Source organism: Tachypleus tridentatus, chromosome 13 (assembly GCF_004210375.1).
Source record: "Tachypleus tridentatus isolate NWPU-2018 chromosome 13, ASM421037v1, whole genome shotgun sequence".
Taxonomy (NCBI): Eukaryota; Metazoa; Arthropoda; class Merostomata; order Xiphosura; family Limulidae; genus Tachypleus; species Tachypleus tridentatus.
In genome coordinates, this window is record NC_134837.1 from 162954689 (window position 1) to 162980263 (window position 25575).

Here is a 25575-nt window from a genome sequence, read left to right on the forward strand (position 1 = left end):
AAATATTAACACTAAAAACTGACCAGCTTTTTGCTCGTTGACAATTTGGATCCAGGATTGAAAAAGAAAAAAATCAAGAGAACATTCAAAATCAGGAAGAAGTCAAAATATAAAGAGATTGTGTTTCTCTGTTTAGAATAAAGCAGAAAGATACACGATGGGCTATCTGGGATCTACCCATCACGGTATTAAAACCCAGTATCCATCGATGTGATTTTGCAGATATACCACTTTGCCAATGTGGATCAGTTAAGGAGATAATTGTCTGGATATCCCAATTTTATAGTTAGACTAAAGATTTACTTAGATATTTCACAATAATTTATGCTAAATATATTAATTATTATTCTACATACAACTCTAGCCATCTTAAGCCAGTTTGTATAGGTTCCTATAACATTTTTTTAAACAGAAAAACTTCCTGTAAGTTTATATAGAAACAAAGGTTGCAGCATGTAAAAGCATAAGTGAGTGTTTACCATCTTGCGGAATCCTGTCAATATGGAAATCACCAGCTACATGCACAAAGTGCAAAGAAATTTATAAAATTAGTACGAATGGCGTATATTTAGTTAAAGATACATTGTATAGTAGTTATGAAAGGTGAAATACGATACTATTAAATCATCACAGAAGAATTTTTTTTTACCTTTTCTTTACAAGGTGTTTCGATGTGCACACGTAACTTTTTTTGTTCACTGCACGTACAATAAAATCTTGATACACAATGCTGAAAATGAATAATAGCGCACATTCCTTTTTATGATGAAAAGATCCAAAGAAAATGAAACATAGTCAGAAACTAATTAACTTTGAAATGATATTTTTAACCTTATTACTTTTGTGTTTGAAACGTGATATTGAATATTGTGAGGACAGTACTGATATAAGTTCTAAGGATCTGTTTTTAAGCCAGTATAGACGTTTTTTAGGAATTGTGTAATTTATTCAAACGGAACAATAAAGTACAGTGATAGGGTAACTATAAGGTCTGGAAATTTAAATAAAGTTTTAAGAAACAATTTGAGCCAAATATAAAAAGGAATCAGACAAGGGCTAATTATTGAGCGTGTTAATTTATTATTAAGCACAAAGGCTATTTGTGTACTGCTCATCACAGGAATCGAAACCCGGTTTCTAACAGTTTAAGCCCAGAGACCACTGTACCCCTGTGAGCAGGAGGCTGTTAGAGTGATTTATTGAGTTAGCAAGTTTGTTAGTATTTAATAATAATTCAGTGTTGTGAGTATTGAGTCAGTGTTTGTACAAATAATCAGATATTCAAAGTTTGCAAGTGAATAGAATTACTGTTTCAACGTAATTTACTTTTGTAATTAGTTACGCTAACCATTGGATTTAAAGTTCGAGAAATAAGTTTTTGTTTTTTTATTATCATCGTTAAGTCGACTGGACGTTGCATTATTCTATAAATCGAATAACCTAAAATAGCTCGCCGCACAGTAAAACACAGACTGGCTCACAAAATGTATAAGGGATAAAACTGAATAAATGCATTATATATTTTAGGACATGTATACACATATGACTAAGGATCAAAGTGGTGAGTCATACTACAAGGCAATAGCATGATTCGCTGCTAGAACAAACCACATTTTTGTTCGTAGCATAGCTCACGCTACAGTGACCTTTTCTAAAGAAAAAAAACACGTGAATTTTGGTGGATCAGGCAGTCCCGTAAATAAGCGAGATAAATTCCCTTACCTGGTGTTCTATATTAAAATAAAAAAGAAGGGTGCAACCTCGTGTATATTATAAAACTTGGACACATAGTTACTCCAAATGATTTATCAGAAAAAAAAGTTTGTTTTTGCAACTTCACGCAAAATTATGTGAGGGCTACTTGTTCTAGCCTCCCTTAATTTAATAATAATTTAATATGCCTGCATATTACCAATGACAGAAAAAGTAATCACAGCTCTCCCTTCTTTACCACAGATCACTTTACTTTAATCTTTAATCGCAATTTAACCAGAATTATCGGGGGTTCAAAAAATTCTTTTAACACGCATTTTAGTCCGCATTGAAATAAACACCAAAAGAAAAACAATCATAAACATAAAATTAACAAGCATTATTTCTTGAGACTACTCTGAGTTGCGTGTAAACGAAAGCAGTCATAGCATGTGTGTTTTCTACGTATTTTTTGTATATGTAATTTTTTTACAGCGAAGTCATATCAGGATATCTGTTGTGTCCATCGAGGAGAACCAAACCCTTAACTTTAGCATTCTAAATCCGTAGACTTACCGCTGTCCCAGCGGGCTACATTTGGTCTACGAGATCCAACATTTCAAAACGAGCCATCATCAGTTGTGGACCACAATGAACAGAATATTTACTTAGACATAATGTAAAAGTAACTTGATAAGTTTAAGTCAAATAAATAGTCCAATAATTAAACTAAAAAATTAGACTACAATGAACCAGTAAGGTAATAAACACAAAAGCAAAGTAATGATTAGGTAATTCAGATTAGAATAAACTCACAATTAAATTACGTGGATAAAAGAAGTGTTTATCCTAAGGGAATGTAAATAAATAACATTTGACAGTGAACATAAGTCCATATAAAGTTGAGTTTAGCAGTTATATTTCACTATAAGTAATATCATATTCTCAGTTAACCTTTTAGAGATTTGGAATAAATCTTTAAATCACTGAAAAAGAAATCTATCACTGTTACTCAAATTATCAGTAACAGCAGCGATTCTCAATATCTGGTCTGCGAGCTTCCTTCAGTTGATCCGTGAATAAGAAAAGCATAATTACTTAAAGGAGAACAACAATGTAGTGTATAGAGTCCAGTGTGTTCTTCAGAGGTGCAAAACACAACTGATGGTCAGGAAACAAAAATATTGGAGAAGCACCGGTCTGTAATATGCACTGTGTCGACTTGTAGAAAAGAAAATACAAATTTATAAGAAATAACTTAACAGTTTTAAGAAAATTAGTTGTTTTTTCTTGTTAAGCGCAAATCTATACAACGTTGTATTCACAGCAATGGATCTGATATTATAGAATTATTAGCCTTCGAGCTTACTTCATAATCACTTTGAGGTGTAAAAATGGAATAAAATAATGGTAAATTTAATCTTAAAAAAACATTCACATTGGAATAATTATACAGTACTTTTAAGTTCAACTTAAACGTAAATTTCAACCTTTACTCTCAGCTTCACCTTTGCGAACCAAATCGGTAACTTGTTTTTTGTTTGTTTCAAAAAGTCACAGAAGCCCTATCTGCGTCTACTCGTCCCTAATGAACCAAAATACTAGAGGGAAAGTAGCTAGTCAGTACCACGCACAAATAATTCATGGCTACTCTCACTTGATTGAACAGTGGAATTCTACCGTCACTCTCATAACACATTTGCAGACCCGATGTGCGGAGCACATTTTTTCAACAACGGATTCACAGTCGGACCGCTAAACATTTAGTCGCAGATGGCCACTTTAGAGAAACAAATTGGTATTATGAAACTGTTGGTTTATTATGAATATAATTATAAAATAAAGTTGCGATGACTTGATCATTCACTGCTTTTCGATTTTCTAATTTTATATTGTTTTTAATAATTATAATTAGTTTCGGTTCCTAAAATTCCGGTATTTACGTTTGTAATACACACACACACACAAACAACAAAATTTGTATTAGTTTCAAGGTAGCGTCCCCAAATCAAAACATGTGATTAAAGAGGGAGTGTGGCGTTTCACTATGGCGGTAGAGACGGAGGAATGGAATCCTGATAAATTAGACGAAACTGTAATAAGTAAGCGTGATTTTTGTATGAATATTTGCTCTGTTTTAATCACTGAGAAATTACTCATACTATTGTGTTATATATTTTTACAGTAGCTTTTCTTTTAACTTATAAATGTTTTGATAGTATAAAAAATACGTCAAAAGCAATTAATCTGTTGAGCATTTGAAATTCATACTCAAGTAAATTAAATTTAGGAAATAAAAGTTAAGTTGTGAACTTGGGCTTTTATTTATGAATATATATTTACATCTTTTCAAATTTTTGAAGAAAATCTCGGCTCCAAGTGCATGATTGCCATATGCTATAAATATAATGACTATTGAATGTGATGCACTTCGTTTTGGAGATACTGTTGTAATGTTTACATATCTTTTATAATTTGAATTTGATTACGAGTGAAAGAAGTAAAATTTCATTATCATCAATTTATACTAATTATAATGTTAGATCTATTTATTGTGTGTATTATTATCAGGACACAACAAAATATAATTTTTGTCAAAGTGCATGGCTAACTATACCGATTACTACTGTACTGATCAGGTTGTTATGAAAACCCAGTTGAAGCAATGAAAGGTTTTGTGTGTGGGTTTTCATATTTTGGATCATGTTTAATATAGATGGGAACACATACAATAGTGTGATTGAAGATGATGATCTTGGCCTAGAAATAGATAAGTCACTCAAACCATAAAGGCAGTGTTCCAATACTAGTAGTAGTAAAGCTAATCAAATTTTAGGGTGTGTTTTTACACACATTGATGACAAGTCAAAAGAAGTAATAATCTCTATAAAAGTCTGAGTTAAATTTCACTTGGGATGTTGTGCTGCATTATGAAGAGCATAGGATGAGAGGACACAAGTTGGAGAGACAGGTTAGGCTCCAGCAAAGATGGGTTTAACTTTCTAACAGTAAGAGGGTGATTTGAATATGATTGGTTTACCTTATGAAGTAGGAAAAGACTGACACTTTACAAATGTTTAAGAGGGTTGGTTACATTTTTATTTTTTCAAGGGTAGATGTCTAAAGACTGTCTTGAAGGACTAATGGATCTGTGTTGACTATATATTATTATTATTAAAAATTTATAAGTGAAAGTAAAGTGTATATAAGTATATCAACCATGCTATATTCAGCTCTGATGAGAGTCTCCTGCTGGTACAACTAAAGGTCTATGGATTTACAACACTGAAATCAGGAGCTCATTTCCCCTCGGTGGACTCAGCAGATAGCTTGATATGTCTTTGCTATAAGTGAAATATAAACACATAAACCAACTCTGATGAGGCCTTTTGCATAATATGAGAGATCTTCAGGCTGGCTGGAATTTACCACAGATGTAATGGTGGTCACTAATTAACCCTCAAATTACATTTCATTATTGATGGGATTTTGGATTTTTATTTGTTATAACACTTAATGTGAAGAACTAACCACATAAATTGAGGAAATCACCAATTTTCTGTGTAAAATGCATAAGGAACACAATTAATAATTGGTGAGATTAATTGCCATATTTATGGTATTTTTGCTTAAATTTTTATGATTTACTATTTGGGACCTTATGTGTGTAACTAACAAATCTTACAAATTGCTCACAAGCAGTTTTGTATGTAAATAGTTTAATAAAATGTATTTGGAAAAAAAAACAGAAACAGATGGGGTCACTGATAATACTAGGGTTGAATAATCTCATATCTTGCAACTGCCTAGGAGACTATTCCCAAACTAAAACTGCACATTTACTATAATTCTTGAACTTACAAAATGTTAATGCTACATAAACTCTTAATAAATTAACCAAATTACAAAGGAATTAAATATTATGTTATAAACAAAACATTTCCTTATAAATATAATGAAGTAAAATTATTTTTGTTTGTACATCAATATTTTATGATTTCTCAATACTATAACTTGACAGCTGTTTTGTAAACCTTTTTGGCATTGCACTGCTCATGGAAGTAATGGTACAGCTATAATAATCTTAATGAGATCAATAGTTTTAATATTGTTACTGGTTATGCTTCTTTTTTGTAATGCAACTTGTTTTTGTATGCCATACTTTAGTAAGATTGTTCTTAAGTTTTTTTTTGTATAGTTTTATGACTTGTTATCTTGACTAACATATAATTAACAAAAAATTTAAAGACAGTAAGAGATCTGTTAGTCAGTCTTGGCCATCCATCTGTTAAACTAACCTAATTTTCAAAGTGAGCCCTAACAATTCAAATACTTATAAAGTTTTCTTTTATATAAATTTACCACATCTGAAGACAACTCATTCAAAAGGCCGACCATTATGTTAGAAAATTAAAGCTGTCTCGTCTGAAGATGTCTCCTACTATGTCAAGATATATATGCATTTCCTAGTCTTATCATTCTCACCATTAAATGTGCAAAAGGTACTGTTATTTCCTATAACAATCTTTAACATCTCAATCAAATCTTCTATAACTTTTTTTTTGAAAGAAATATCAAAGATTTTAACCTGTCCTCAAGTGATAACTTTCATATCCAAGGTATCATCCTTGTAGCTCTTCTCTGAACCCTTTTCAACAATTCATTACCCTTCCTGGGAGAAGGAATCCAAATCTGAGAATAGTATTTGAAATGTAACCTAACCAGTGATCTGTACAGTGACATTGTAACCTCTTTACTCGTGTATTCAATATTTCTGTACATGGAACATGAAATCCTGTTTATCCTGTTATGAGAAACTGCTTTTATTGGATAGCTTAAGAGATCAATGAACCAGAAAACCAAGTTTCTTTTCCTCTACAACATTAACTTTTTTGCTGTGGGCATGGTATAATATACCTGAATTTGTCTACACATTTGCACTATAACTTTTGATACAGCATGTGTATCTTCATAAAATTTGATAGACTTTTAGTAAAGAGTAAAATTATTTTGTTTAAAAAAAATCAGAATTTTTAATAAATATTTTTACTAAAGATTTGTTTGTGAAAATAGAGAATGTTTTGTTACTAGTCTGAGTACAAAGTGATTTCATGTTATGATTAAAAAAAAATTATTCTTCATCCCACAAATCTCAAATATTGTTTGCATAATTACTAAATCCTTCTAAATACATTTCAAATGTTTGTTTCCAGTAAGACTATATTTTGCTTTTTTTTATCCTCTGTGTGGGGTCTGTCACTTAACCAACCTTGTAACCATCATAAAAAAACATTCGGAAATATAAATTTGTTTTTCATGCGAGAATGATTACCTATTATAACATGAAAATACAAATGTTTAGTCTAAGTAGTTTAAGTCTCATAACAGTATATATTTACATATATATATTTATTATTTTTTATTATACTGACCTTTCAGTCATACCTAGCTAACATTACATGACTTGCATTGATATACTACATGTACACTTGGGTCATATATTTGTTACACTATTAGTTATTTCCAGAGCTTTAAATACCTGCCTCTTTTTTTGTCAAAGTCTACATAGGTGAGTTCAGTTACTTTAGAACACCCTTGTCACAACAAACATGCTCACTCTTTCAGCCATGGGGGCATTATAATGTGATGGTCAATCCCACTATTCATTGTTAAAAGAGTAGCCCAAAAGTTGGCAGTGGGTGGTGATGACTAGCTGCCTTCCCTCTAGGCTTACACTACTAAATTGGGATTGGCTAGTGCAGATAGTCCTCGTGACTAATGTTACTTCCCAGGGTATACGTATCCAAAATCCTGAATTGATCTAGGATAATGGGAAGTGGCATCCACCATGACATTGTGAGTACCTACTCTGATATGGGGTGTTCTGCTAAACCACTGAGGTTTTACTTATGGTAATTCTACACAACATTCAAGTCTGATGCATGTACTATTATTGAAAAAGCTAGTAACAGAGTTGTGCTTTTGCCTACTTCTTTGGCTAGCATAATAAAACATAGGAGATCCTTGCTATTAAACAGCTTCTAGCCATGGTAGACCATGGGAAATCCTCATCAATTAGAATCTGACTACTTGTGCTAGAACAAGTTGTCCCTTTACAGTGAGAAGTGGGACAAAGGTGGTTCTGTAGTGTAGAGCAGATCATCCTGCTTAATATTAATACACTACAATCTCCAAGTGAAGTTTGGACATATATTTCTGTACCATACTTCTTTATATGTATTTATTTCTCATTTTCCTGCTCTTGCAAGGGCTTGAACCCTCAGTTTCAGATGGCAGAGTAGATTTACAACTGTGATGTATTGCTCATAAACCCTACTTCCACAGCAGACAAGGAACTACAGATTGATGGTTGAGTAATGGTAATATAATTATTCATTTTGAATGTGTCCTATATGATGCCATCCTGCTACAGCTGGCATGAAGCCCATAGTTGTCTGATAGTAGAGGTGCTGTGACCAGATACGTGTCACAAGAGTTCTTCCAAAGTTAGTTTTACCCTATAGAGACTTTATGGTTGAGGAGTTTTGCACACATGAGAATCTGAATGAATCTAAACCTCACTACACACATTAGATGTGCAACAGCTTGTGCAAATACTCAAAGGGTCATGCACCAGTTTTACCCATCTTTGTGACACATTTTAAACCTTTTGCTTTTTCTGGACATAGATGAATAGCATACCCTGGATGAGATGAGATGCAGTTGCTCACATGTGGCTCTATGGAGCCCCAGTCATCTGACATCATACTCCATGGGTTTTATTTAGACATTTTAAAAAGGAGGCTTGTCTGTGTAATTGTTGAAACAGTTCCTATACCAATATAGTGTGTGTATGGAAGCTGTGTGTGGAAATGAGTGGTCCTATTGGAAGCTAACATTTTTCTTAATTTAAAATTATTTTTTGATAGACACCTCTGTACACATTCTCATCCATACTCCTCCCTTCCCCCTGTTTTGCCTCATCAAAGAATGAGGACTTTTACATGCAAATGTAGAAGAAAGACTTGTGCAAGGAGGTATATCACATTCCTATTGGTGGAGGGCTTAGCTTCATGATGCATCACCATGTGGGAGTGCGCATTTGTGTGTTTTCATGTTAATTTTAGCTGAATGTTTTCACAAGAATAGAGGCATGCAAGTCTTTCAGGTAGATAGGCATTATTTCAAGAAGAAAATATTTATTTGTGTAGAAAGATGTCTATTAGAAATATTAGATGTCTGTTAAGAAAAATGGTAATCTTTTCTGGTCTTATTTGTTCTTATTTTTCAAGTTTTGATTATCCATCAGACATTCTTTATATTTTCAGTATGTTCCAGTATTTTGCAACTTTATAAGATTAAACAGTGGACCTAAGATATGCATGTTGTGAAAGATTCATCCATCATGTACTTATTTCAAATGTCTCAAATGCTTATAACTTTGAATTAATTCTTACAGCTTGATAAAACTCTTAGAGAGCTCAGTGTTTATGGAATACATTTTTTTCATAACATTACCATAATACAGTGTATTTTAATCAACTAACATAAGTGAATATATTGAACATATATAATGACTGCATATGTACACTTCATTCATGATGGTGTTTACATGTTGCATTTTAATTAGTAATTAGTAATTTTGTTTTATTTTGTTACAACACCCACTGTAAGGAACTGACTAAAACAGATTGGTGAATCATTCATTTCTTATTTAAAATGCATATAAAAACCTAACTATAATTGATGAGATTAATTACAATATTGATGGAATATTTTTTACATTACTTTTATATAACCATTGAAATCATGGAAGCTACAAACAGTTTAGTGCATAAATAGTTTAGAAATGCTCATTTTAAAAAACTGATGGAATCTTTATTCTTAACTTCATGTTGAAAATTTTTTTTGTAATTACAAAATGCAAATTTAAGTCACTGACACAACCCTTTCCTACCTTATTTTGTACAATATATTAACATATAGGATGTCAGAGGTCTGTTCTAACCATCTGAGTGGTTGAATATTGCTTCAATCCAAGGAGATTTTAATGTTTTACATATTAAAACTAAATTTAGATACATAACTGTATGTAGTTGCAGTTTGAAGCCATATTGACTTTCAGGAATTGTTAATGAGGGATTCAACTAAATACATTTACATGGATCAGGTGCAAGACCTAATCTCAATATATGCTGTACACACATCCACTTTAATAACATTCTATTTAAAATTGTGTTGTGGGACTTCCACTTTAGTGTAGCACTTAAGTTGTATTTAACCATAAAATTTTATATTTAGCAATGACTACATGATAGGTGAGTAAAACTACCATTAACAGTTGAGGAACTTTTTTTCTGAGAAATAGCAGTTTTGTATGACCTATTTGTCAGTGAAAAAAAAAAACAAAAATTGAACCAGGAGTGTATAAAGAGAATTAAGCATTTATTGGTACTGTTTGCATTAATTTATGTATATAGATTATGAATCACATTTGTTTTGTTTGTTTTTTTTAGTTTAAGGATTATTATTACTGAATATTTATTGCTGTTATTTCTGTCATGTTCAAAAGTAGTTACAGTTTATGCTTTTTTCCAGTTCTTAAAATAGATTCGTATTTTATTTTTATTTCTGTTAACATACTACAGAAGTGGTTAGGCATATTTTGATGTTTTTTTCAATACAGCTCACAAGCCCCAAGTTACTTGTTCCTTCCATATAGTATGACATTTTCTTTTGAATGAAACAAACATTACAAATAAAAGTGGCATATTTCTTATTGATACTTTATTCTAAAACCCATGAAGGTCATTAAATATCTATATTGCTTGAAACCTTTTTTTGTTATCTCTCAGAAATAGTTGGACAGGTTCAGTTGAGAAAGTATGGAGACTTCATTCAAGAATATGCCTCTCAGTTGCAAGGAATTGAGCATGCTCTGGATGAAACTCTTAATGAATCATGGGATATGACATTTGATCCAGTGTCTCTTCAGGTCAGTTTATGAATTGATGCAACAGGATGTAGCATTAAACTGATTACTAACATTGTATGAAAAGACACGTGTGTTTATTTTTTTACATTTACTACAGTTGTCAAGTTATACATGTAAGTCAGGACTTGTTTATATTACCTTTTTGTTTATAACTAGTAACGTTTTGTGGTGTCACCACTACTACTGCCTGTAAGCATTTGATAATGCTGAAGATTTTAAAGAAGAATGATGTTTATATCTGATGATCATCTTTCATTGGTTTTAAAACTTTTGCAGTCTGTTAGATATAATGTTTTATCTTAGAGTTAGTGTTTTGATAAGAAACTTTTGATTAATAAGAATCAATTTGATTTCATGTTTTGTTCACACTTAACAATAGAAGAAATGTATTGTGTGGAATTATGGTGCATAATGCCTTACTTGTAAAATTATTGCAAAAATAAAAATTCTTGAGCAGTTTTTATGCATTAAAATTGATTAAATATTGTATTTTAAAGAGCAGTTATGTAAAATTGCATATATATCAGTAGAAAAAGCTTTTTAGAAATTTCTGTGCATTAGGTGTAAAAGTAACTTGATTTTGATTAACACGAGCACTTGATTAAATTTACAAACAAAATTCATAATGTATTCTTAAACTTAAGCATGCACATTGGTAAAACATCTTACCACTTGTTCTTTTTATATTGTTCCCTGCTGGTACAGCAGAAGTCTATAGATTTACAATGCTAAAATTAGTGGTTCAATTCTTCTCGGTGGACTCATCAGATAGCTCAATGTGGCTTTGCTATAAGAAAAATACACACCTTTTTTATTACTCTGTAGTAGTCTGTGTGTGTTTTCTATGCTTAACCTGTAGTCTTCTGTATAATTTTTTAAAATAGTTGTTATTAAGATAAATAACATGTATTAATTATAAGTTTTATTACAAGTGCTTTCATTAAAACATTTTTGCATGATAATATATATTGATCAAAAACTACATTTTTGAAAATTTCACTTGCATTTTGTTTAATATGAATCATCCTTTCAAACTCTAGAGATACAACTTAAGATTTATATTGACCTGTGTATAAAACCAAATAGTAAGTTATTTTAATAAGCCACCAGTACACTAAGTCAACATGTTTGTATTTACCACACTAAAAGTTATTAATTAAGAAGTGAAATAAAATACTGAAATGCTCAGAAAGTTACAGAATTGACTATGAGTCTAAAGTAATGGCTGAACTTTATGTGTAGTTTGTTACTTAAAATATACAGCCATCTAAAAAAAATCTGAAACGTAAATAAGAGTAGGCAATTAGATTTTGAACTTTAGCAATGTCCCCTGCTAGTACAGTGGTGAGTCTATGGATTTTCAATGCTAAAGTCCAGGGGTTCAATTACCCTCAGTGGACTCAGTAAATAGCCTGATGTGGCTTTGCTATAAGAAGACACACACACTTTAACAATATTATTTTGTAATGACCAACTTTTGAGCTCATAATCTCAGTAATTCAGATGTGTTACTTCCCTCCTCTTACAGTATTAGCTTTTCCTGTTTTGTGCTGTTTCTGTATGCAAAAATTTGTGTAATGCATGTCACAAGCATTTTGCACCTCCCTATTCGAATGAAAGATACCAAGATGTCTCTCATGCAAATCATCATGTGTCATTTTTCCACCAATTGGAGAACTCAACAATTACATATTCATGTGACTCTACGTGCCACTCCCAAACAACCATTTTTTATTTGGCAGTGCTAGAGTTCAGACATTTTTCTTTTTGTTTCTTACTTCTTAAAGTGGTTTATCTTAATTCATTTTATTTCAAGGATTTTTTTCCACTTTATTTTTGAAAGTGATTGATTTACACGTGTTTAGCTACATATGATTTTGCTTCTTTATTTGGTATCAAGCATGATTTCTGTAGTAAATGTCACCACTTTGGGTACATCTTATTTATCTGATACAATACTTCAGACCACATGTGTGGGCAACCTGTTGAAGGATGTATTGACCTTTATTTGCAGAGAGATTGAATTTTACATGGACAAACCTTGTCTCCTGCAGTTGCCCCTCTTCCATTTGAGCTTGACAAAGCTGATGAGGATTTTGACTGTTTGTTCCCCCCTCCCTGGAGTTTGTCATGCCAGTTCAAACCCTACCAGAGGATTCTATTAGGCCCTCATTGGCTTTCTCAGATTTCATTTCTCAGGTATTTGATGTTTTGTCTATTGCATCTGTTTCTTATGACATGTCCTTCCCTCTTGCACGATTCTGCCTCCTAATCTTATTTAGTTTCCTCCTGTCCCCTGGTATTTGATAGCATTAGTATGCCTTATTCTCCATAGACTTCAGACTGCACATATCTGTACCAACAATTATTGGGTTCAGTTTGATCTGTTTGGGGTGGTGCAAATCTTCTAGTGATCTAACCTAATGCTCAGTATTTCCTTCCTTGTCTTACCCTGATGATTCGTTTGTGGTTCCTTTCCTCAATCCATCTCCTCTCTAAGGCTCTTCACAGGAACCCCGAGGGATTTTTTGGGGACATACTCTCCCTCTTCAATTCCATATTGGCTTGCCTGTCATCTTGAGATCTTTTGGGTCGTGATGCTATATTGTTGTGGACCAAGTTCATGTATTCTTATCTACAAGACACTTGTTTGTTCCTCTTCCTCATTGTACCACTATTCATTGTTTTTCACGATGGTGCTTGGTAAACCAACAGTAGTTTAGGTAACTACCTGGAGGAAGCTTATCTTGCAACCTTTGTTCGTCAATGGATCTCTTTCATCTTTGATGTTTGGGTTCACCAAGTTTTTTCTTACCTTTTTTTACCTTGTTTTGCATGCCTGTTTCCTTTCTTCCTCCTTGAGATCCCTTGTCATGCCAACTTTATCCATTTATTACCTATGTTTGAGCTCATTGCCTTGTGCTCTTTGTTTCATCTCTCTCTTAATGTGTATTTCCTTCTACTTTTGGACTGTGGGTAGTGTTGGTCGGATCTGTTAAATATTAGTGTCATTCACAGACTGCACCACCACACTTCTGCTTTATTTGGATCATTCTTTCCTTCTGAAGACCTTGGCAGCTCACAAAGATAACTCCTCCTTTTTGCTCAATTCTCTTCCCTTTGTTTCTCATCTATACCATCGTCCTGATCCATATAAATTTCTGTGACATGTGCATGCCCATTGTTATTATGTTGTCTGCATGGATTCTTTCAGGGGTTTCTGTTCCCTTCTCTTTTTCCTGTGGCAGTCCTCTTCCTCTTGGGATCTTCCTATCTTTACTTGTTGTGTTCATCATTTAATCAAGTTGACTTATTCCTTTTTGTCCCCTTCCCAATGTGCTTTTTCTGTGTTGAATTCCAGCATATCTGACATCTCACTTTAACCCTTACTTCTTATCTTCATTGGCCTTTGGAGGAGATCATGCATTTAGGCATGTGGACCACCTCTCAGATATGTTTTGCCCATTACTTACATCACGAGCTCAAATAGCCCTTGTGTAGCTTTGCACAAAATTGAAAAAGAAACAAACAAACAAAAACTTGCATGATGTTGCAGTTTCTGCTTCTTTGGGTTGTTGTCTACCACCTGTGACTGTACTTCAGACTTCATTGTGGCTATGCTTTCTTTTCTTTCAGGGACCCTTGCTTTTAATTTCATCTCTTGGATTCCACTCTGTGACAAATGGTGCCTGACCAGGTATTATGTACACATACAAACAAATCCACACTGTACACCAGGTTGATTCATGTACTCTTTCCATGGCTCTGCACATTCACCTTCAAGATGAGGTGCTACTTGAGATCACTGGATAATCATTAACCTTGCAATATATGCTTCATAACTAGGGCTGTTCTGGACAATATATAGGGTTTTGTGGTAGCACATTGCATTATCTTGAGTGTAGCCATCTCTTCACACTCTCCAACTTTCTCTTCTCCCTTTTTCCCAGTTGTCCATCTTCTTCCCTTGATCATTCTCTCTGTGTAGTGGGTCATGGAGGATATATGTGAAGTGTTTACATTTCTGTTGTAAGCATGCCATCATTTTCTTGCAGTGAGGATGTTATTGGTGTTTTGGATCATTCTCCCAGTCTTGGAATCTGATATAATGTGATGGATTTGCCTTAGGCACCACGTGTCATATTCTTGAATCTCTGGTACAGTACTTATCCTATGTTATACTCTGGAATTGGTGTTTTACTTACATCCCAAATTTTTGGCTTGAGATAAAGCCCAGTGTGATTCTTATCCTACCATTGCACCAATGTTTGTACCTAGCTCAGAGGTTTTGGATGTAGTTGACTTACCAAGTATGTTGCACTGTGCCCAAGCCATTCTACAACATGGGAAACATCCTCCACTATCTATTTTATTCCATGGGATTGAGTTTCATTATTTATCCAATTGGGATCACTTTCCTGAGTTATCCTCTCTCATTTGGGTATGCTTCCTTACTTTTCTGCCATGTTTGTTCTTAGATAATCATGTGGAGGAGATAACCTGGTTCAGAAGTGATGAGGTGCCTCTCATCTGATTATCTGATATGTTTCTCTCATCTGCAGAACTATCCCTTGGATGCTTTTATAGGGTATAGCCGTTCTCCCCTTGCACCAGTCTTTATTCATTTATTAGTGTGGGATTCTAGCTAAGAAGTTATAATTTTCCTGTACTGAAGATATATTTTTGATAAGTACTTTTCTCCATTCACTTTTCCTACCTTCCTCTTCACAATCTTTTGGCACTTAAGCCTTCTGCCAAAATTCAAAGTGATGGTTCAGTAGTAGTGCGTAGAGGGATTCACATGCATCATGTGATAGAAGTTCTCTTATATTGGTGGAGAATGATGTATGATGATTTGCATGAGAGACATGTTAGAATCTTTGAATCCAATTGGTGGGGGGCTTGTGTCATACATATGAAAAAAATTTTCATATAGAGGGCATCACAAAATGGAAAAGGTTAATGTTGTAAGAGGAGGGAAGTACCCATTGGAAATAAATTTTCAGTATAAGAAAATTATAACTTTAATTCTTTTAATACATTATAGTATTATTTGTTTTGTACTTTCTTTTAACCCAGCTTAGTTTTGTCAGTTTATTCTAAAATATTGTAAAAGTAGTTGGTAGCCAGTTTGTATCTTTTTCTTCCTAATATCACCATCTCTTAAGATTTAAAGTTTTTTCTTAAAAATAAAATAGGGGAATTAAAAGTGCAGGCTTTTCTTTCCCAGTAACTCAATGAAGAAGATACTGATGTTACATAACCTAGTATGTCTTATTTGTGAAAGCTATAGCTTTATTTGCTATTCTGTAAAATAGGTTTTCTTAAACTCAACTTTAAAATCGAAAATAATTTATCCTTGTTACTAAAAATGACTGAGGACAAAAAGTAAAAGCGATAAATATATTTTCTCTTTCCATCATGTGACTTGACCTATCTTTTTAACAAATTATGGTGTGGATTCTTTCTTGATAGTTCCTTCCTTATGAAAGAACTACTCTTCTAGAACTTGTATCCACAGACAACAAAATCCTGAACAAAGTAATTACTGTATTTGCTCGTTTGTGTTGTGAAATCAAAGAGCTGTGTCATGAAGCAAAATCAAAGTTTTTCAATGCTCTACTTTTTTATGGAGAAGGAGGTTAGTATTAAACTGTTTTATTAACCTGTGATTTCGTTTTAGGATGATAGATGTGAGAAAGTTTATTATCAGAAATTTTGGCATGTTATTTTTTAAAAAATATGAAACTATTGTCTACGGTTTCTAATCCCTTTATTTTACATAATACCCAAAGGTTAAACCAACTCGAATAACAGAATATCCTTCATCTCATTATGATCCATTTGTTGTGTTTAGGTATTAATGTAATTATCAGATGTAGGTGGAACATAACTGAATTAATCAAGTTAAGAATTAACCTAGTTTTGAGATGGTGTTTTACTGCTTATACAGTATTTTTGAAAATTTGGATTTGCCTAATTATGATTTTGTATTCCACTAACCAACAGTTTTTGACTTTTTCTTAATTCTTAAACTTTTCAATATAATGTTAATTTTTAGAGGACTTTGCTAAACATTACATGAACATTTTTTTAATGCGAAGTTTTCCATTGATGAAAATAGTGATTTTATGTTGTAATTAGTCTTTAAACAAGAGACATTTTAAATCTAGAATTGAATCAAAATTATTTAAGAACAGGAAAAGTGCAGAAAAACAAAGTTTGTGCAAAATAATCACTTGATTCAATGACAGAAAAAACTAAATATTTTAATATCTAATTGAGCCAGACATGACCAAGTGTATACAGAACTGTATACCAAAAGGTCCAACATTTTAATTGTTCCTGTATTGCTCTGTAATTTCATTGTATAAATGTTATAGTTGTAATTGTCAATATCACATCTGATTTAATAGAAACTGGGATGTATAGTTGGCATATATTTCTAATTGGTTTACCTTACTCTGGTTAGCAATCCTAATTTAGAGATATCTGTGCCTCAACCCTAGGGTTTTCTGGCCTAATTGTTAAGTCCATTTATAATAAGCTGTGCCATTCACATTTAAAATACTGGTACTGTCTGTCTGCATGTTCACATTGAAAGTACCAATATTATCTCTCCATTGTTCATTTTAGAACCATCTGGTGGACTTCAGGAAGGAGAAGCTCAGGTTTACATTGGGCATATGATATCAGTAATGCAGGTAAAGTAAACAACATTGTATTTATTGTTGTTTTATAAACCAGTTCTATATCAGCTCACCAGATACAAGTGAGACTCTAATTAGTGGTATGATATTTTGCTCTTATAAAACTTGCATAATATCTGAAATTGTTATATTAATGTGTTTTGCCAATTCTCATGCAAAAATCCTTAATAGATACATTTCAGATTGTAGTTAAAATGAAATAACTTTAATTACAGATTATCACAGGTTTTGCACAGAGCTTATATACTGCATCATGCGTTTAGTAAAATAGAGATACTTTTGTGTAAAATCTGATTAAACTATCCTTTCATAACTGATGTAACTAATGTTTAATTCAATGTACATTTTACTTGTAATTGGGATGGAATAAAAGTTCTTTGTTTTTCCATTTAAAAATAGCTATAACCTGTCATTTTGCAACTGATTTTAGCAAAATACTCAAGTCTTAACAACAATAAGGAAATATATCATAATGCTCAGATGGTCTAGTTGCTCCAAAATGAACTTCAGATTTCTCGATGATGAGAAACCCACTTGAAATAAAAATGCATCTCAGAACAGCTGTTATGGGTATTAACACATTTATTGATAAGCAGAGAACAATGCTTCTACCTTTCTAGATCATCTTCAGGTTTATAGTAGAAGATGGACAGATCAAAACTGTGTCATATTCTTATACAAAAGCTTTATAGATGATTAACATCAGAAGTATTTTAAAGTGATGGTTTTGACAAAATGGCACATGTGAAAATGTTATTGTGACCACAAATAATCATACAAGGAAAAAAAAATGAAATTAATGTTACATACTTTTTTGAACAACAAGCTCATAATTTTCAATGTGAAAATGTTTTCTTTTGTTATTTTTGAATTAATAATATACTTTTTTAATTAGCTAAGAACTTCAGCTTTAAAACGTTTTTGACAGACTAATGATGAATAATGTGTAAGTGTAATTATTGTTTATTAAATTACAGCATGAATTTTTAAAAGAAAATTTTCTTATATATAATTGTGAGAGGTGGTTATTTTAATCAGATTTATGTAACATAGTAAATTTAAATTTAGTTCTGTTTCATGATCCATAACTTTGTCATGGTGGTATAAACAAATAGAGATTTATTATTATATAGTAATTTTATTTTTTCTTGAATTATAGATAAACTTCAAATGATTAATTGTTTAAAGTGGGAAGTGAATTGTTTCACCCTTTAGAAATGTTACTTTTAAATGTTATATGCTATTATTTTTATGTTTTACTGTTTGTAAAATCTAAGAGAAGTATCTATAAAATAATATGTGCAGTCATTATTTCTTTCTTTTTGATAAGGAATTATCCTGCTTTATAAATCGATGCTACCTAGTTACCAAGAACCTAGTACATCAATTGGCATCGTTGTATTGTGGAAATAAAAATGGTCCAACAGTTATTGATGTCACAGATGTTCACTTTCAGGTGAGATTATTATATGTTTTTTTTTTACTTGTAATTTCAAAAACTGTGTGTGTTCATGATTATGCAATGAGATGTTTTTACAACTACTTTGCATATCTATTTTACTATGAAGTTAAGATTATTATATATGCATTCATAATTTTGCAACAAAAGAAAGTATTACCTTTAACCTATTTTTTAGCTTAATTCCTTTGTTGTCAGGATATCTTTATCTAGGAGGTAAAAATCAAAATTAGTACTTTATTCTGGGGCATGACAAAATTTTGAGGTTTGTCTGGAAACTACACAAAATTTAAAGGGAATTAAACCATATTAAGATATTGCTACCAGTCTTTGAAATTTCACCCCCTGTGATGTTTGTGTTGTCCAGTGTACATCACACTTAAAATTAGTTACTCGGACAGACAAAAACTGTGTACTTGATACAAATCTCTCAAAAACATTTGAGGAAAAAAGGAAGAAAAACACATTTCTTGTACACAAATTTACTCTTGAATTGCTCAAAGCTGCTTGTATGTTTGCATATTACAGAAAACAACATTCATTTCCACAGCTTTTATGATAGTACCATTCATTATGTTAGAGAATTTTTTTGTACTAATTGACCACCAAAAGAAGATACCGTTTTTGATTCTCGTGTATGGTGTAAAGCTAACTCTATTCTTCCATGGGGATCACAATGAATCCTTTATGTCCTGGACCTACCTTAATGTTTCATTACTCTTCAAGAACTTTTTATTTTGTATTCACCTGTCTGGGTCCTTGTAGAGGAAGTCTGATTTTGAAAAAATGGAGACTATTGTCCATGATGAAGTTTTCCAGAGCTTCAGCCTCTGTCTCCAAATTCATTGACTTGATCATTGCTCTTTACTGAAGATTTGCTATTGATAGTGTATTTCTACTTTGTTACTGATTTAATGGTTTAAAGTATTAAGTATGGAAACAATATAAAGGAAAATACCTTAAATTTATGGATTTTTTTAAACCAATTTCGACTTATGATAATTTACTAAATGATGATATTGTAACAAAAAGTTAAAAATGAATAATACAAATTAATTACTGTTTTCATAAGCAACATAATTATATAAAGTAGCTTATCACGGAGTTACTATGCTCCCCATATTTTTTCTTCATATCTACAATCTTGATAACATTTAATTTGTACAAATGACTAATGTAAGCATTTTTATCTTCAGAAATAATCTTTATGGTAACAGTAGGACTCCTATTTTTGTCTCTGTTGAAGGTTCCAGATTCAGTTTTTCTTAGGAGTTAGTAGTTTATATTTCTAATTTATGGTTTGAGCATCTAAACTTGCAAATTTTAGAAGTGTAATAGTGATAAATTATAGCTTGGATAATATTTTTAGTTTACTCATATGTATGTAGTCATGTTTATCATATTTCAACAATTGATGTTTGATAATTTTAAACTATTATTATGTGAAACAAGTATTAAGTTAAAATAAATAGCTGAATTCTTCCATACCTTTTCACACAAACTAGTGTCTTTTTTAGTTTTAACTTTTGATTTCAACTTAATTTTTGTCTGTTGTTCAGCACATATGTGAGTTTATTATTTATTTGTACTTTAACTGTTTGACACAGGGTAATATTACTTGTTTGAATGAAACTAAAGTTTTTTATGTATAGGTAGTCATACTTTACAGTATTTTATTTCTAACCATTAACAGTTTTAAACTTATCATTTTTAATGAAACTTCGTGTAGAGGATGACATTTTGAGGTCTTCCACCTTCCTCGTCATCCTTTACATTTGTGTTTCCACAACAGGCAGTTGCATCCATTCTACGAAGTTTCATCATGAATACTCTGCCTAAACAATCTATCAAAGAATAATTTATTTTTTTTTATTACTTAAACTGGAAATTAACAGTGCACAATTTTGACACATAGAAACACCACACTGTGTTGGCTAAACGTAGAGTAATACAGTTACAACAGAAAGTGTTCATACCCCTGGGTTGTGAGTAGTTTTTTCCTCATAACTTAAAAAGTATCATGATTAGGATAATGAAAGTATAGTATATTATAAATACTATACTAATACAAATCTACATAAATTTTTATGTAAATTGAACACAAAATTGTTTATAAACAAATAACCAAACATAGATGGGGCAGAAAGTGTTCGTGCATCTACTTTAATGATCAGTTGTGTAGCCTTTCAGGTGAATTACTTGGCACAATCTCTCCTTGTAGCCCTCCATGATTGTGTGACAGTACTGGACTGGTATTTTTTTCCATTCTTCTTTACAAAAGGCCTCCAACTCTTGGAAGTGTTTTGGATGATGCTGATGAACCCTGGTCTTCAACTCATGCCAAACGTTTTTCATTGGGTTGAGATCAGGTAACTGTGATGGCCACTCCAGAACACTTATATGGTTCTTCTGCAACCAGGACTGCACATATTTCAATATGTGCTTAGGGTCATTGTCGTGCTGGAAGATCCAATGACGCCCAAGCCGCAAATTCCGAGCATCATTCTTGATACAAGTGCCTAATATATCAACGTTCTCTTATTTTTTCATGATTCTGTTGACGAGGTGAAGGCTGCCTACACCAGAAGAGCTGAAGGAACCCCATAGCATGATCGAACCACCTCCGTGTTTAACTGTAGGGACGGTGTTCTTTGGAAGATTTCGTTCCCCCTTCTTCCGGAAAATATTGCGAACATCATAGTGGCCGAAAAGCTCGATTTTAGTCTCGTCTGACCAAAGAATACTCTTCCAATAGGTATAGGGTTTATCTACATGCTTTCTTGCATACCTCAATTGTGCTTCTAAATGAACAGGCTTTAAATATGGAGTTCTACGATGACGGCATGCTTTGAACCCAGAAGAGCGTAACATGTTCGTAACTGTAGAGGTGCTTACTTCAATCCCAGTTTCCCTTACCAGTCTCTGTATGTCATTACGTGTTAAACGAGGGTTTCTACTCATTTCTCTGAGAACCTTCCTCTTGGTTCTCTTTGGAATTTTGGTGGGGTGTCCAGAACAAGGGAGGTTACCAGTTGATCCTGTAAGCTTAAACTTGGCAATTATGCTTAGAACAGTAGATTTCAGCACATTAAGTAGTGTAGCAATACCGGAAAGAGACACACGAGACTTGTATTTTACAATAATTTGGTTTTTTAAGTCACTGGACTGTTGTTTCCTGTTCACTATGATGACCAAGCAGATTATGACAGAGACTGTGCTAAATTGACGGAAGTATATTTTTTGCTGGCTAAATTCCAATAATTATAAACCCAGTGTCTAGTTTTGGAATGGTATAATGTAGTTTATTTGCCAAACTAAACATAATGTTTACAGGAATATCAGTTTTTTCACACATTTTGAAATGTACAAACACTTTCTGCTCCTCATATTTTTGGTTATCTGTTTATAAACAGTTTATTTGTTGTTTAATTTACATAAAAATTTATGTAGATGTGTGTTAGTATAATATTTATAATATACCATACATCTATTATCCAAATCATGATACTTTTTAAATTATGAGCAAAAGACCACTGAGGACGCAGGGGTACGAACACTTTCTGTTGTAACTGTAAGTAGTCAGTAATGTGAATGTTACTTTTTTATTAAATTTTTCACTTGTCAAGAGTTACTGTTGAAGGATGGAATTCTGTGAAACTTGTCTAACTCAGTAACTTGTACAGATACGAGAAAAACAATTATTTAAAATTTTGATGATTAGAAAATTACTTTCTTAAAATAGAGAATCAAATGAAGTACAGAAATGCTAACTGGTAACGTAAATGTTACCTATCTAAAGCATGAAGAAATATACCTTCATTAAAACTGGTAGCTTGCAGTTCTCAAAAGATACAATCATCATAAACTTGAATACATGATAAATGTTAGAACATTAACAAAGTTTAATACTATTATTAATAATAAGTTAAAAACTTAGATTGATAACAGATTATGTACCTTACCTTTACGATAAAGAAAAAAATTATTTGGAAACTAATTTTATAGCACTATTGGTGTCTGAGGTATAACATTTCACATCCCATTGGTTTTATGCAATATACAGATCATATTAGTCTCTTCTGATGATTTTGTATTAAGACTTACAAGACCCTAAATATTTATGTATCTACCATATTGCAAAATACTAAACTTATTCACATTTTTCCTTTGAATGAAAATGATTTAACCAAGTAGGCATTGTACTGATAGCATAAAAATACCAAAGTAAGACAAATAAATAAACCTGTAAGTGTTTAATGAGTTATCAATAAAATATATATAGGAATTTAATGTTCAAATTATTTGGCTGGAGTTCAACATGTTAAGCAATATATACTAAAAATTTTAATAGTTAAATATTTATTTTGAATGATAAGGATCACACTTGTTAGCTGAGTTCGGCAAGTGTAGAAGAGTTTTGTAGTTAAATTATCTGTAAAGATTTACAAAATCTGAATTCATGCAAAATTTGAATATTGTTTTTGATTAAGAATACTTAACGGAACAGTTGATTTATGTATTTTCCTTCTTTCTTTTTTTTTTTTTAGAAAGTTTATGAACATCTTGGGGAACTACTTACAACTCTAATAACTCTTGATGAAATTGTTCAATCTCAGGCCACTTTTCGAGAACACTGGACATTGTATAAAAGAATGATTAAGTCTGTTCACAGCAACCCCACCCTGTTTGGCATAAGTATGGATAAATTAAAACCATTTGAAAAAGTAATAAGCCAGATTGAAACTCAGTTGTTACAAGGAAGGATATTTTTGGTAAGATGAATCAATTGTGGCAAAAAATAATTTGTCAGAAAACATGTTACTATCTTAAAAACTTGAAATAGTTGTGATGTTATGAAAGTATTTCTTTTTATTCGATAAGACAGTGTTAAATTTTTGTCTTAATTTGTAGGATTGGCAGAGATGCCAACCATTACGATTTTAGCATAATCATTATGATTTTGGTGTATACATTACGACTATATGCTCATACAGACAAATATTATGACTTGTTGCAACTCCCAAATTATTATATATTATGTAGGCCTATACAATAAAGTGATAAATTGTTTCTCCAGGGCTTGAAAGGGGTGAAAAGAAATTTTCTAGTGAGATACAAATAAATTTTGATAATAAATAAGACATAGTCCAAATGGCTACTTGCAATCATGTTTGTGTTTGAAATAATAAAAAATATTTGTATCTCCGACGTCTACCAGTAGTTTGAGTGTGGTGCTTCTCCATACTGGGTACGTGGGGGAATCCATAGTTACGTCATCAGTGCTTGTCAGCTAATCAGCACTCATGTAGATGGGTATTTCTCGTTTTATAAGCGGAATAGAAACACCAATGCGATGTTCACAAGATGGAAAAAAGAGGCCTCGTTCACATGATTGTCTTGTTTCTGGCAAATCTAAAAGGACTAAAACTGTGAAAGGGCTCTGTCTACAATCATTACGCTCAGTCATTTGAAATAGTTGGCATCTCTGGATTGGTTAATTTATAGGTTAATCTTCATATACTTTGATTTTTCTATTAAACAAGCACAAATATCATCATTAGTGTAGTAAAACTGACACAGTGTTATATAGATACTGATTGTAATATTGTGTCCTCAGTGATTGCCTTATACTGCATTTTATAAGATAAAACTTATAAATTTAAGCATTTTGTCTGTTGGATAAAATGTAGAATTACATTTGTGTATCTAAGCTCTTTGAGCAACAGTGAGAAAGCTTATATGTAAAGTTTGAGTGTGTTGTAAACTTTTGCCATCTTCCATGGGACATGAATGAAAAGCACAGTTAATACAGTTATGATTAATAAGTTTGCTGTTTAAATTCATATGTGTGTGTAAACATAGTTTGTAAACAAGCTGGACTTAACATTTAAAGAATTTTTTTCCAGTATTGGTTTTGTAACAATAGCTTTATAACTCATTCTAAAAGTTTAAAAGTTTTTTGCTCTTAGTTGCATTTAATTTTAATGAGTATGGTGTAGGAGCAGATTTCAGTCAAATCTTAGAATTGTTCAATATTTGTACGGAGGGTTAATTGTATTTTTAATGAAGAATGTTGTGGAGAGTCACTGCAGATGGCATGGTACCTACATATTTGGTTCATAGTTAATTTCTGACCATTCTACAGTGCAATCAATGCCTTTGTATGGCTGGAGGGGTATATGCCCTAGCCTTTTCTGAGAGAGAATGTTCATAAAGAAACACTGTTTTATGAAGTAAAACTAAAAGACATGCTATTTTAAATGGATAATCCTTTTAATGTTCCTCATAGAAGCAGAAAAACGTACAAAGCTGAGAATTTAAGGCAGCACTTTGTTCTGAAAGGGTGTATGTGGCCCTTATCAGCAGGGTGAAGGCTGTAGTTACATCAGAGAATTGTTTATCTAAAAAGCAATTGCATAGTTGCAATGCAGCTTGACAGATTTCTTGGTTCCAATAATATGTTGATAAATAAGGCAAGACTCATTGGCTGAATGCTCACATGATTCTGACAACATTTTGAAATCAGGGCCTGTTTTCAAGGTAAAACAGCTAGAGAAACTGCAATCTTGGCTATTCAATATGGTTACATAATCCAATAAAATTCCAGTGGACAATTGATCTTTTTATCTGTGGGTTTTGAAGTTGGCATCTATTTCGTTAAAGTGCCTGTAGAAAGTTTGTCAAGATATGTAGTCTAAGATTGACTTTGCCGACCTTTG

General features: G+C 32.2%; 1 protein-coding gene across 5 annotated transcripts in view; it reads left to right on the top strand.

Annotated features, from left to right (window-relative positions):
- The first annotated feature begins 3669 nt into the window (after positions 1-3669).
- Positions 3670-25575, top strand: part of SWIP (strumpellin and WASH-interacting protein) — a 73358-nt gene continuing 51452 nt past the window's right edge. For 2 of the 5 annotated variants that reach the window (XM_076484735.1, XM_076484736.1), the window contains exons 1-6: positions 3670-3794; positions 10548-10687; positions 16163-16328; positions 17324-17391; positions 18728-18853; positions 23404-23628. In XM_076484735.1, coding sequence (XP_076340850.1) covers positions 3740-3794; positions 10548-10687; positions 16163-16328; positions 17324-17391; positions 18728-18853; positions 23404-23628 — 780 coding nt within the window. In that variant the 5' untranslated portion in view covers positions 3670-3739. Of the gene's footprint in view, positions 3795-6065; positions 6195-10547; positions 10688-16162; positions 16329-17323; positions 17392-18727; positions 18854-20835; positions 21612-23403; positions 23629-25575 lie in introns of those variants that run through there. The other 3 variants (XM_076484737.1, XM_076484739.1, XM_076484738.1) reach the window with 3 other exon arrangements.